Source organism: Tyto alba, unplaced genomic scaffold, assembly GCF_018691265.1.
Source record: "Tyto alba isolate M040663 unplaced genomic scaffold, T.alba_DEE_v4.0 Super-Scaffold_14, whole genome shotgun sequence".
In the NCBI taxonomy this organism is placed as follows: domain Eukaryota; kingdom Metazoa; phylum Chordata; class Aves; order Strigiformes; family Tytonidae; genus Tyto; species Tyto alba.
Genome location: NW_024881276.1, coordinates 51,496,870 through 51,510,779, shown reverse-complemented (window position 1 = coordinate 51,510,779; position 13,910 = coordinate 51,496,870). Strand labels below are relative to the sequence as shown.

At 37.7% G+C, this 13,910-nt stretch overlaps 1 protein-coding gene across 1 annotated transcript in view; it reads right to left on the bottom strand.

Moving 5' to 3' along the window:
- LOC104356765 (ABI family member 3 binding protein) overlaps positions 1–13,910 on the bottom strand; it is a 167,546-nt gene that overhangs the window by 81,978 nt on the left and 71,658 nt on the right. Inside the window, exons 13-23 of the mRNA XM_042788519.1 lie at positions 12,628–12,693; positions 12,037–12,111; positions 10,760–10,828; positions 9,387–9,461; positions 8,626–8,694; positions 7,226–7,291; positions 6,774–6,839; positions 5,029–5,103; positions 3,389–3,445; positions 1,840–1,914; positions 266–331 (exon numbers count right to left, since the gene is read on the bottom strand). Of these exons, the coding sequence (XP_042644453.1) occupies positions 266–331; positions 1,840–1,914; positions 3,389–3,445; positions 5,029–5,103; positions 6,774–6,839; positions 7,226–7,291; positions 8,626–8,694; positions 9,387–9,461; positions 10,760–10,828; positions 12,037–12,111; positions 12,628–12,693 (759 nt within the window). The remainder of the gene's footprint in view (positions 1–265; positions 332–1,839; positions 1,915–3,388; positions 3,446–5,028; positions 5,104–6,773; positions 6,840–7,225; positions 7,292–8,625; positions 8,695–9,386; positions 9,462–10,759; positions 10,829–12,036; positions 12,112–12,627; positions 12,694–13,910) is intronic.

Sequence of the window (13,910 nt, the reverse complement as noted above, 5' to 3'; positions counted from 1 at the left end):
CTACCAGAAGAAAATTAAAGGCAATGTATGTTAGCAGAGGTCTGTTGTAGACTGTTATTTAGTCAGTGTGGTAAATTATTTTCCAGCTTCGATTATATGGAAATGGCTGAGTTAAGAAGGGGGAAAAAAAAGGAAAAAAAAAAAAAAAAAGCCTAGCATCAAGTAGTCTTCAAAGCAATGTATCTGAATGAATCTGAGCACTGGCCACAGCCAATGGAAGTGAAGGCAAGGGATGGAAAAGCTAATGGAGTTGTATGTTATTTACCCATCACACTACCTCTGGTTTCCATGGAGGGATGAGATGTGAATTTCAAGTCTGGTTCCTGGGTAGCTAAGATCAAATATGAAAACAATCTTGAAACCATGAATGAGATCAGTCTTTAGATAAGGTGATCTTTGGCCATTTATTAACAGGTCTGAAATATCTAAATTTATTTTAGATTTCTTGTATACACACTTCTAATTGATATTTGCGGTAGCCTACTCTATTCTTGGTCTTGTGGGGAGGGTTGTTTTTTGATTTTGGATACATAATATCTAATTTTGATGCATTTACTACAAAGCCAGCTGTCTGCATCTGATTCCAAAATTCTATTGAATAGCTACAGCTGAGAGCAAACCCCTTCTCCTCTAAACTTCAGTTTGGATGTTCCAGATAAATCTTTTAAATAAGTACCTGCAAATGCCTAATGTTATTTTGATACATCATGCCTTCACATTAGACATTAGGCATAAAGTTATGAATCGGTGCTTAATTCAACCTAAAAACATCACTGTATGCATACAAGTTAGTAAATTTATACATAGAACATGGAAAAAACCCTTCAGATGACCCCTTTAGACAAAGAGGCAGAGTAAATGAATAGCTCAGGTTACAAGAAGCATTGTTTTGTCTGCACAGAAAAGCTCACTACTAAACATCAAAGTTAGAAATTTTACCATTTAGTTTATAAACGAACCTAATGTAATATGGGATATACATGAAATCCAGCTAGCCTGCATTTTTAAAAGTCATGCGGGAATGGTTCTCTGAGTAACAAAAGCATGTGGTATCAACCTAAAGCAGTATCATGGAATCAGTGAAACAAGGCATAATTGAGGTTGGAAGGGGCATCTACCCAGTTCCACTTGAGTCAAATGTAACAGATTGCAAAAGTATGTGAACAGTTACTGTAAAAAATACAAAAGAAAACAAATACTGTGTTCAGCTTGAATCTGTCAAATCACCCTTTATCAAAATAGTTTTGTAATCATAATTTTGAAGGAAAAGATTTTAGTGAAAGTACACTGCACGAATAGAGTATTATGACTGACAAAAGTACTGCTATTTATTTATTTATTCAGAATAACTAACCACTGGTGGCTGCCGCTCGTTCTACTGATTTCAGGGAATCTGCTGATATGGCACTTTTGCAATATCAGGACAGCTGAATTGGGGCAGGGCTCAATATTGGTGTAAATCAGAAATTACAGTATAAGTAAATTAATGTTCAACAAAAGTACAAATAAACAATGATAATCTGAGTCATCTCTGTCGTTCAAACTTCCAAAAAAATTATAGTATGAGTAGTATGAAATTACCCAAAAGAAGAGATATAACTGTATATAACCCCCAAAAAAGGTAACCATAATACTCCAGTATTCTGTGTCCTGATAATCCTAAAAGCCTACTATTTCTAAATAGTTATGCCAAACGCAGCAATATACTACCTTTTCCCTGTAATAATATTAACCCCAAGGTAAAGAAATAAAAATTAACACTACAATCAAAAGCATAAGGACTTTTTTTTCGAGAATTCTTAACACTAATAAAATTGCATTTTCAAGAAATGTCATTACCAGATTTTGCTGATGGCATTTCTGGAATAGCAGAGGTTGTGGATCTTGAAGAAATAGGCTGTGTTTCATCAGAAGCTGAAAAGAGAATCTGAGTTTTAAAAGTTGCAGTGGCATCAAAGCCACTAAAATACCACATTACCTAGCTGGCAGAAGTTGTTTGGTAAAAGTAAATGATGAGACAAATAGAAATCAAGACATTAAATGGCCTGAGAGTCAGCTGTAAGATGACTGACAGAAGAACAACTAAGCTGATGGCTCCTATGGTATAGATACAACATGAGTTTGATCAGTGTTACTGTCGTATCTATTACACTTCCAAGACACAGAATTTGTATCCTTTCAATGAGTTTAGGTAGAGAAAATTTCAAGTAATAAACCCAGATAAAACTGCTTATAGTAATATATGAGTATTTTCCTCAGTTATTCAGTCTGAGCAGAATGCATTCTACTTGCCAGTACAAAGAAACAGTTGACATGAGAGTATTGCACAAGAAACCTGAGAGACACATTTTGTTTAAAGAGAATGACTTCTGGTCTTACTACAGCCCAGGGCAGTGATGAGAAAGTGGAAGCTATAATGCAAGTATGTGCTATTTACCTATTGCTATACCTCTGGTTACCAGGTAAGAAAGAGACATTGAGCAAAGCTGGTCTTTGGGAAGCTAATGAAACAGCTAACAAAATAGAAAAAAAGTCCTAAACATAGTCAACAATTTAATATTTTGCCCAGGGATTGGATTTTCCTCGCAACTGCCACAATGTTACTTTGATATAAACAGGATTATTGAGAAAGACCTCTCCTCCGGTAGAAAATGGCTTAAAAACATCTTTATGTTTTTATGACAGTATTTTAATGCAAACACAAATGCAAAAAATCAGATTCTATCAGATCATTAAGACCACTATTTCTGTTAGAAAATTATTCAGCTGGCATACAAAAAACATCATCTATTTCTATGGTCACTCATGTATGAAAAAATTAAGAGTAGGTGCATGATCTTAGAATTATAGAACTGTTTAGGTTGGAAAAGATCTTTAAGATCATTGAGTCCAACCAGCCTCTTGATGTTAAGAGCACTCATAACTGATTAAAGTTGAAGGACAGGTAATATGAAATCTAGGTAGCCCAGTTCTTTACATCAAGAGAGAATGTTGTGGAAGTTCTGAAAGAACATGCTGCAGAGAGCAGTAAAGTCACACTATTAGCTGCTAAAAGTTTTCCATCTAACAAAGACAGTTTGATTTGACTGGAATGACCTTGGATAAAATAGAGTTCCCAATTTTAAAAGGAAACAAAAATACTGCATTCACACAGAGGCAGAGTAACTGTCAGTACCACCCATGGAGTATTAACACAGCTGCATCATGTTTGTGTTCGGTGTGAATTCTGTTACAGATAAAAGCTAAGACTTTTCCAAATTTATCTGTGATGAGAAACTAAAAGAACATTGATGAATGTTTAACAAATAACACTAGGGAAAACATGAATAATGTACATATGGTGTAATTAGCTAATCTCCAGATGACAAAAATGTTAATGATCATTTACCCAGTTCCACTTCAGTGCTGTCAGATGTAACAGGTTTGAAAGGTGCTTGAATAGTTACTGTAATAGAGAAACATGTCGTTTTCATGTGTTAGGATTTTAGATCGCACTGCCTCTCACAAATACATTGCTAACAAATTCATTTTTTCTGTACCTATGATTACTAAGTTGCACTTAACCAGTACAGCAACAAACACAAGAAGCTGTCCAGTTAGTAAGTTTTAGAATTACTAAAATGAAAAATCATCAGCACTGAGCTGAAATGTGTAACAGCTGTTTTACACTGAAGACTTCAAGATCTGATTCACCACTGCTTTGTACCTTGGGCAGCTATTCATCCCTCACACAGTGGATAACCAACTAAATTGATTTCAGAGCAATTCAGCCACCTCTTCTACACCAACAAAATAAGAGTATAGAAGTGCAAATGAGTGGAAAACCCAGGCCTGAATTGATTTTACATTATTTGAGATTTATATTCTAGTTTAAACATGCTGACCAGAGAAACACAGCCCTACTATTCTCAAAATATTTTACAGTTCATACTACCTGGCACTTTCAGACTTGTGCACTTAAAATTAAGGACCAAATCCTTCCTGAGACTCCTAATACTGTCTGTACATTTAGTAAATGTGGAATATCCATAGTCCTATGTTTCCATATAATCTGTGCGAGTTACTTCGATCAGGTCATAAGACGTGCATTTTTGACATACAGCATTATATAGCACTTCTGTAAGTGCATTCAAAAAGATTAATGCTCACTGCCCTTACAGTACTGAACACCACTTGTAAACTTATCAAGAGGAGATGAAGAAGTAGCTTCAACTAATTTTCCACTCAGAAGCCAGCATTCTGTATGATTGCTTTGTTGTCTCAGCATAGTTTACTGCAGAATCAAAACAACGGGTTTTAAAGTTGGTCCCCAGAAAGAGAATGATGTCTGATACAATGATGTAATAAAATATCATTTGCTTAAATCATCCTAGCATGAACAGAAACACAAATGATAACCTCTGAGCAACCCTCTACTTTTTTCATTATGACCATATTCTGGGAAAAAACTCATTTTCAAATACAAATGCACATATTCTGCCTAAATAATTATGTTCTCTGTAAATACACAGGGAGAAATAATACATTATTAGCAGAAATAACTGTAAAAATAATTTTTAATACTAAAATGCTGTACTGTACCAGTAATTTGAGTATTAGAGGCTACTTAAAGTTATAACTGGAAACAAATGTTCAACCAAGAAACCTCTTTTAAAAGTGCCTATTAGCTAAAGACAAAACATTCCCTCCCTCCCTCCCCAAAGGATAACGGTTGTACTGACAACCCAAAATTCAAAGCTCGACAGTTTTCTCTCATCTGCTATATTCTGCCCCAGGCCCTTCCTCCGCGCCCCCCCGCCCCCAACCCTTCAGTAATCTACTACCCTGAAATAGCCAGATCAGATCAGGATCATTTACTTGTGGCTAGAACTGCTGGATAATGGCAACTATTACAAATACCATGAAGCCTTAGTGAAATAAATGAAAGACCACTGTAGGCAACATTAAAAAGCCAGGAAAATAACAATATTGCAATAGTACTTAAATAAAGAAAGATCAGGAATTGGAAATAAAACAAATGCCATTTACCAGTCTCTCGCCCTGAAATTTTTGGTGAGGTAGATGTTTGAGGAGTGGAAGTAATATGAAGAAATTCATGTGAGGCTGGAAAAAAAATTGTGTCTGATTATTTAAAAGATACACAAACCATCACACCATGGCATCATCTACAACCATGGACTTGATGGTTTAGTGTCCAAATAATAAGGAACTGAAGAAACATAAAAATATGATCTGTAAAATAAGCAAAATTTTAAAAAGAGGTTAATGTGGAAAGATGTGTAAAAACATGTAAATATGATTCAAAAGATGAAATGAGACATCACAAGTAGAATGGAAAAAGTTCCTGTGAATTTAGAAGGAATTTAAAACTGAAAAATATCAAGACTGGGCAAAGGGAGGCTAAGAGAAAGCAAATCTATGAGATGATGATACTGAAACAAATCCAATTAAAAAAATTGGCAAAAATAAAAAAATGTGAAAAGTGATCCAGACAAAATCACCAGAGAGGGAAAGAGAAAAAAAAATACTCAGACCAGCCAAATTTATATGTTTTGTTATAATTACAAGAATCTGATTTCTCCACTGTAAAACCTAAGAAAAAAGAAAAGCTAAGAAAAGTCCTTTAAGTAATACAAGCCAAGAAATGTAACTTCCCTACAAAAGACCAAGCAATCATGTAACATATCTCAGCTGATATGAAAGCAAGATTGCTACAGACAAATGCCACAATAACATTGCAAGACACTTAATATGGTTCCCTACACCTTTAACTCGCACTTGACATCAGGTCTGTAGGCTTACCAGCCTGCTCACGTACTGCTTTGTCACCTTGGGGGCCAAAACATACTGCCAGGCCACAGAACTGGCCTCGCACACCTGGCAGTGTGGAAGAAGCTATCTCCATGAGCACCTGCACCCACCGTCACCAAGTGCTGTATCCAACGCCTTCAGTAAATACGGCTTTTCCCATATGGCCGACTCAGCCACGCACTAATGCTTCACCCCAACCCGGGCCCAAGAGAAAGAACAGTTCGGCTAAAAGCACAACAATAACTCTTGGGACAATTCCGGTTTGCACTGTTACCAGATCTGCAAGAAATACTGTTACCAATTAGGCTGGCAGCACGGCCGGGCGCCAAAGGCTGCCAGTGCTTTGAACGTTGAGGAAACACACTGTGATTCACCAAAAGCTGAAAAGAGGCATTGCTCTTAAAGCCCGAGCGTGACCTCAAACGCAGCACCAGAGCAGGGCACTCCCACTTGTAGCTGATGGCAATGTAAGGCTGTGGGCAGATGACAACCAGCCGCCCTGGAAGTCAGTGGTGAAGCAACCAATACCTGCACCCTTGGACCAGAGACCCGGGCGGGCAGCTGAACGGCAGTGCTGTCCCCTTGTGCCAGCCCAGCTGGGATTTGCCTCTTAAGAACGCTGTTGCAAGTGAACGTGCCAGAGAAAGGAAGACCCGCTACCAAAACACAAAGAAGCAAGGGGATGGCAGCTGAAGGCAAGGTGCAAGAATACGTTCTCTGTGCAAGCTGCCGCTCGGTCCCTGCCAGAAAAGCTCGTCAGCAATGGAAAAAGCATGGGATCAAACAACAGAATCGCAGAACAAGTGTGGCGAGTGCTTCGACAAGCCAACAAGCTGCACCAACGAGTCTCCAGACTCCCCCCATGGGAGATGACAGAGATGCCGGGTGGTTTGGGGTGGGAGGCGTGATGGGGAGCAAGAGAGAAAGGGGAAAATGGAAAAAGAAGGGGTTTTGCTAGTTACCCATCACGGTTTTCTGGGTGGCCAGGGAGGAAGGAGTGGTGGACTTCAGCCTTGGTCTTCGAGTAGCTAAGATCAAAGACAAAAACCACCTTCAGGTCCTCAGACAGGCTGGTGTCGCATGGGTGGTATCAAGACAGAGCTATAAACGAGGAGACGTGGCCCTGCTCAGGGCAGGCTTCCGTGTCACAGCATCACCCCCCCGTAGCAGCATGACGCTGTCTTTCGACTGGCATAGGCAGCCCAAGGTAGCAGGGTAAACCTAGAAGTGGAACCCCAGCAGAAAAGGAAGCAGAAAGCTTACAAATGGAGCAGTTTCTAGTAAGGAACCATAAGGGACCAGCTGCATCAGGGACCCGCTTTTCAGGACATCAACACATCTGAACGGGCCCATCGCTGCAGAGAAAAGCATTGCCAACGTAACCAACACAGGAAGGGAGTCGCTGGCTATTTACCCATCACAGTCCTTGTGGCTTTCGGTGAAGCAGACGAGGTGGATTCCAGGTCCGGTCTCTGGCTTGCTACGGTCAGACATGAAAACGCTCTTGAGAGCTCCGCGCCGTTTTGCCATCGCTATACAAGCAGCACCGGCTCACAACACCCCACAGGTCTGTACTGAGGGAAAAACGTCCCTTCTCCTGGCAGTATCTCGTGCCTCAGCGACCACATCAGCAGGCCACTGCCTTGCTGGGGTTGCAACTAACACAATGTTCCTAGAAACTCAGCAGCTAAATGGCTCTCCGTCAGCAGAAAAATGGCTAAATGACTACCTCACCAAAGCACTCCTTACATTTCCTTGAAAGATGCCCACAGTCATTGCAGAGGGAACATGGGAGCCAAGAGACTTATCTTTGTATTTAGAATTCAAGATCTGATCTCACTCTTCCCTAGAATCAACCAAATTCTTCATTCTATGGGTCAGAAATCTCGTTCACTGACACTAATAAAGCACAGGGACTTTGTAGAAAAATGCCAGCAAACAAGTGACTAAAGGAAATTTTTCTGCAGAACTAGCACATCTTTCAACCACTTACACTTGTACCATCCATCATCCCATTGCAGCCAAAGAACAAGTAACTTCACTGAAGTGACTTCCTCATAGTTTCTTATCTTAATTTTGCACAGAGAAAATGGACAACCTAATACATAAACCAATGTAAAATCTCATCTATTTGTACTCACTTGCACTGCACATCTTTGCCATACTGTGGGCTTGACTCCAGACATAAGGGAGGCAAGACTGCCGGTGACAGTTTTCAAATATGCACAAAGATGAAGTTGGCCATAATAAGGAAATGGTGCCTAGTGATTTCTCTGTGGTTTTTTGATATTCACAACCGTTAGAAATTGAAACCCTCCTGTTCAGGTCCCTTCTGCATGAACCTTATCCAGCAACATTCAATGACTCACTAGCCACATCAGTAACTGGCATTTTCCCATCGTTAAAAACTCACGGGTTATTCTTAAGAACAGCAGCAAAAGTTTTTTCCATGTATGGAGAAACTTTGCATCCAATGTACAAAGGGACCAAATTTGACATGTTAGCACTAATTCAACCATTCCAACTAAGAGGCCTCCATATATGCACAATCCTTTACAAAAACAAAATGGATGACAACCCCACAGGATAATCTAGCTAATTTTTTATAAACATCAGAAAAACTAATCTTATCATTCCAACATTTAATTCCCAATTTCTCAAACATTGCAGCAGATATAACAGGTCTGTCTCTCTCCATTTACACTTTTATACAGAACAAGCCAGAATAAACCCTCCATTTAACTAAGCATCGCTGTGTCTTTGGAGAGACTGCCTAGATGTCAGGAAAACTACAATGAAGAGAGATATGATTACCAGCTGAGATTGGTGGCATTTCTGGCATGCCAGGTGTTGTGGATCTTGAAGAAAGAGGCTTCCTTTCACCTAAATCCAAAAAGATAATCATGTGTTAAAAGGCTTGATTGCCTCAGAGCTACTATGGGTAGTATCTGCAGACAAATGTTGCATTGTTAAGATGGAAGTACATGGAAATTTGCTTGCAAATCAGCTAAGGCATTATTATGTCTCATGAACTGTTAAGGCTGGTGTGGAAGTCAGTGTGGAAACCACGTGACCTAATTATTCTTACTAATGAGAATTCTTATGACTACTTAATACTCTTAGTACATTAAGAATTTCAGGCAGTAAGAAAATACCTTTTGATCCAGAAAACAGTCAGTGGGCTAGTCAGTATAAAGCTAGTCAAAACAATGTTTTCACAGAAACATTACACAAACATATATGTTAAATGCTTAATTCCCCATCACAGTTAAGTTCTCTCAGCACAGGGAAAAAAACCCAAACTGCGAAAGGCAGGTCCACAGCTGGGAACCTCAATAATGAGAAAACCAAACCCAACCAACTAAAGGGAACCCACCTCTATGTCCCTGATCTTCCGTCTACAAAGATGAATGATGAGTGCAGATGAGAATCTAGTTAATGGCAGCTATAAGTGGTATGAATTACTGGGATGGTGACAACTAAAGCAACACAAAGCTTACAAAAATAGCAGCAAGGGTAAGAATGAAAAAAAAAAAAATCTTTATAGTTAAATAAAGTAATTTTATCAATTTTACCCAGTGCTGTTTCTAACAACTGAGGTTCTGAAGCTGTTATGGGCATGGATATTTCCAACTCAGTAGTATCTCTAGCTGCAGAAAAAAAAAAAAAGTAAATAAAGAAATAACATCATGTAAATAAATAAGGAAAATTTGGGAAAAAGAAATTTTACCTTCCACTGCTCTGCAGAGTATTTTTTATTATTATTATTATTTATTTATTTACAAAATTAACCTTTTTTCTAAGTATTTCAGATACCCTAGGTACTCAGCAGAGTATGTTATTCTAGTTTTCCTATGTGTGCAAATGCTCACAAATTTCTTTGTGAAAACACTGTATACACATTGTTTGAAAAGCAATGTATATATAATTTTACATGCATGTGCCTTAAATAGCACCTGAACAAACAGCTTTTCAACTTATAATACATCTTTCCATGAAGTTAAGAATTCTTCAACAAATTTAGGAAAAATTTTGATTTCAGGAAATTAAAGTCTCTTGGTACCACTTCATTAAGTCACTTAGCTCTGTGCAGTTTCTCAATTTCAGCCAATTTTTTTCAGTCATATTTGGTCTCAGGTAACCCATATAACAGAATGAACTAACTTGATTTAGAACCATTGCTTGGGAGTAGGATGCTTTATAGAGGAGTGCAGCAAAACTGAACTCTTGAAAACTGTATTGGGATGCCAAGAACCAGAGCAGGTTATACAGCAGAGAACCTAATAAACTACAGCTGCATTGCTCAGAGTAAAGTTTTCAGTAACGAACTGCTTTCCTTTACCCTCCACCTCCTCCTACCCCGTCTCCATTGCCCTCACCTCTTATGTACATACTTGTTCATGTTCAAGCATCACTTGAAAAACTTAAGCATCCTCACATATCAAAGGCTACAGTAAAAACAACCTACCTCTGAAGCTGTAACCCAAAGCATAGCTTAGAAAGGTTTAGCCTGAGATATGTTTTTTTTCTTATTTTAAGACAATACATAGGAAAAATCACAGCAAAATAAATATGGACATTGAAAAACAGAGAGAAAGAAAGAGAAAGAAGACAATCTTATCACTAAAATGTATCATAACTTACTTGACCGTAACAGTCTTAAGACTTGCAAAATTCAGATCTTTTCCTGACAGACACATTTGATTGCTACTTCCTTATTCAGGCTCTGTAAACTAGCTGCAGTTGTGCTTTAATCCTGTGCTGTGTCTAATTCCAGGAATGAGGATGCTGTTACAAGATTTGAAAGACTAACACCTAGGGCAACACCCAATGCAAGCAGTATGGAATAATTATCTGAAATCACCAACATGGAAGCAGTAATAAACTTTTCAGCACCAACTAACCAACCAAAAAGGTATGTTTCTGAAATAATATTGCTATAATTTACCAGTGTCTGGTATTTCTGAAGCTGTAAGGGTTTGAGGAGTAGAAGTAACATGAAGAAAGTCATGTGAAGCTGGAAAATAAAAACAAAAATCATGCTGTATTGTTCTGAAGTGACAAGAACCATCATGCAACAGCATCATATTATTTTATGAGCTGAAGGAACTTCTAAGTAATGGTTAACCTATTATGTTATGCAGAAAGGTCGACTGAAATGTACAATAACCAATTAAGTATGACTTGAAAACAATTTCCAAATCCATGCCTTAATGCAGAGATACCTAAGGCAACTAATGACTAAACTTAGCAGAACCACACAAAAAAGAAGTTGAACTATAGAGTTAAAAAAGAGAAATACAAGGCTGCTCAAAGAAGAAGAACAAATAATGAATAAAGATTAGCAAACTGAGACTGCATGGAATTTTTGTCTAGAATTCCAAGGATCAAGGAGGAGGATATCCTGGTACTGAAATTGGAGAAGGAGAAAGGATGACAAAGCAAGACCTGTACCAAATAAAACACATAAACTATCTTTTGTCAGAGATGTGAATGGCTGGCAGTTGCAATCAATATCCCCTTTAGTAATAAATTTCCTTCAAAAATTAATTTCTTCAAAAACATATGCATCAGGCATTACACTACTGGCACACTAATGAAGTGAAATCTTTCCAACTGGCTTTCATCTTACTATTTTTTTTTTCCTTTTGGATAACTGTCAGTGGCCACAAGTAAGTAACTAGCTTACAAATTCATCTATAAAATAAGAGAAACACATGATAGAAATTTTCTAAGGACCAACTAGTCAGTGTCTGAATCTTCAATGACATGTTTTTATAGTGCAAGTTTTGAAATCTGGGCACTTCAAATTATGTCTATGTTTGTATAGAAAGGCTAAAAGAAGAGCTACATTTTCAAAAGATGTTGGAATTTCTGCAGTTTCCATTCATTCCTTAGGACTCTGAGTACTTCAGTAAATCAGGATATTCCATTTACAAAACTCAGGAGTGAACAAACCTATTTAAATTTAGTATTTACTGTAAGTCTGATTTAATTTTAAAGCTAAGAATTGCATGCTGTAGCCAAATATGGAAAAATCTCCAAATTACTAGTTCAGTGTTTCATATAAAATGTCATAAAGAAACTGCTATTTGATACAGCACTTTTGTAACTGCAGTTATTCTTCATTTATGTCAAACTGAACAAGCTATTTAATGAGAGGCACTATGTCTCTTCTGAAAATTCCTAACTGTCAAGAGAATTAATCTTATGAGAAATCATTACCAGATCTGGTTGGTTGCACTTCTGTGGTACCAGATGTTTTGGATCCTGAAGAAACAGGCTGTGTTTCCTCAAAAGCTGAAAAAAAATCTGAGCTTAAAATGATGAGAGACCTGTGACTTAATGGATTAACATCAAATAGCTTAGTGAAGGCTGTGCAATCCCAGATGATGCTAATGCAAAGCTAAGCAAGATGGTAGATGGCCTGAAAGTGAGATGTGAGACAACTGTGCCATGACAACAGGAGATGATGGCTTGCAATACAGTCTTCTGGCCTTGAAATGTGAGTTCCACATGCCTGAAAGAATTCTTATCAGCAAGGAATTCTCTTATTAAATTTTATGGGATAAGAGCTGCAGCTATATGAGAAGAAATCAGCTAACGATGAGATATGACAACACTGTCTTTAAGCAATTTTTAAGCCAGTAACAAGTATGTTTTTCAGCTGGTTACACAGACACAAGAATGGTGAATAAGCAGCTATCTGTGAGTGTTGGTAGCCAAGATTCTGAAGCAGATCTTAAAATTACCATTTGCAGATCTACATGATGCTAAGATAATGGAAAAAAATCAGGGAACTAATCTGCTGATTACCCATCTCTATCTCTCCGGTTTCTGCAGAAGGTAGAGATACGGATTTCAAGGCTGGACTCCGAGTAGCTACGAGCAAACAAAAAAAAAATTTATGATACTGAGACGGACACTCTCCTTGCAAATGGTACAAAATCTCATTCCAACTGTAACTAGCAAGTTTTTGTCTGGTTTGAAGGTCTCTTCTTTCTATTAAATTTCACCCCATTCAAACTTCAGCACACATTATTTCATCAGGCTGAATCCATATTATTTAAGACATTTTTCTTCACAGCAAAGCAGCTACAAACCAAACGCAATACATTTGATCTTCCCAGCACTTGCAGGTCTGTATAAACTGGTTACTATTATATAACGTGCAACTATTTTAAAAGGAGGTATAATGGGAAAAGATTAAAAAAAAGAGTAGCACAATGAGGTCACCGAAATAATCATGAAGGTTAGTAAAGAACATCTGTTATCAGTTCTGCTATAATGAAGACTATTACAAAAACCTTATGGTTATTTCACTTTGAAGTATGGATAACCTGAAGTGTGCTTTAATGAAAACAAGGAATCAAGGTGGAATTGGGCAGTCTTACCTAAAGGCCATCATGAAAGAGTATCCATCACGTGTAGGTTTTGCACTGCTGCCCTGCTTCTAAGAAAACAGATCCTTTTCGACTGTGTGTACAGGCCAGTAAGTGCTACTCTTTCCAGTAAACTTATCTGCACCAGTCACTTGTGTCCACTTAGGTTATAATATAAGTGAAAGAGAAAATTTCATTCTGTATTTTTAATTGGTCTTTATCAAGATGAGGTTTTTTGAAAATCAGTTATACCAGAATTTTAGAATTAAACTTCTCTGAATACTTGAGATTGAGAAAAACATTCAATCAACTAGGTATAGGGTTCATTCCTATTGTAGGCAATATGAATGTTAGTCAAAAAGTAAACAAGCTTTTATTTCATATATTGGATCTGCTTCCCATTTACTTTCAATCCAGTTTATCACATTAACAAATATGATGCCAGGTCACTATCCTGATAGCAGTTGGACCAGATGATTGTTGTAGGTCCCTTCCAACTGGAACTACTCTATTCTATTCTACATTTATAGAGAGGAAAATAACACCAACAAAAGCAGTATGATTCACAGCTTTTGGCAAAAGCTTCCATTGATCCGTTTACATCCCATAAGAACTATGAGAGATTTTCCAAAGGCATCAGAACATTGAAGACATGTTAACAAAGCTATCTTTTCAGAAAGGATTGAATTCAAAATTTACCGACCACACAGAAAGTTT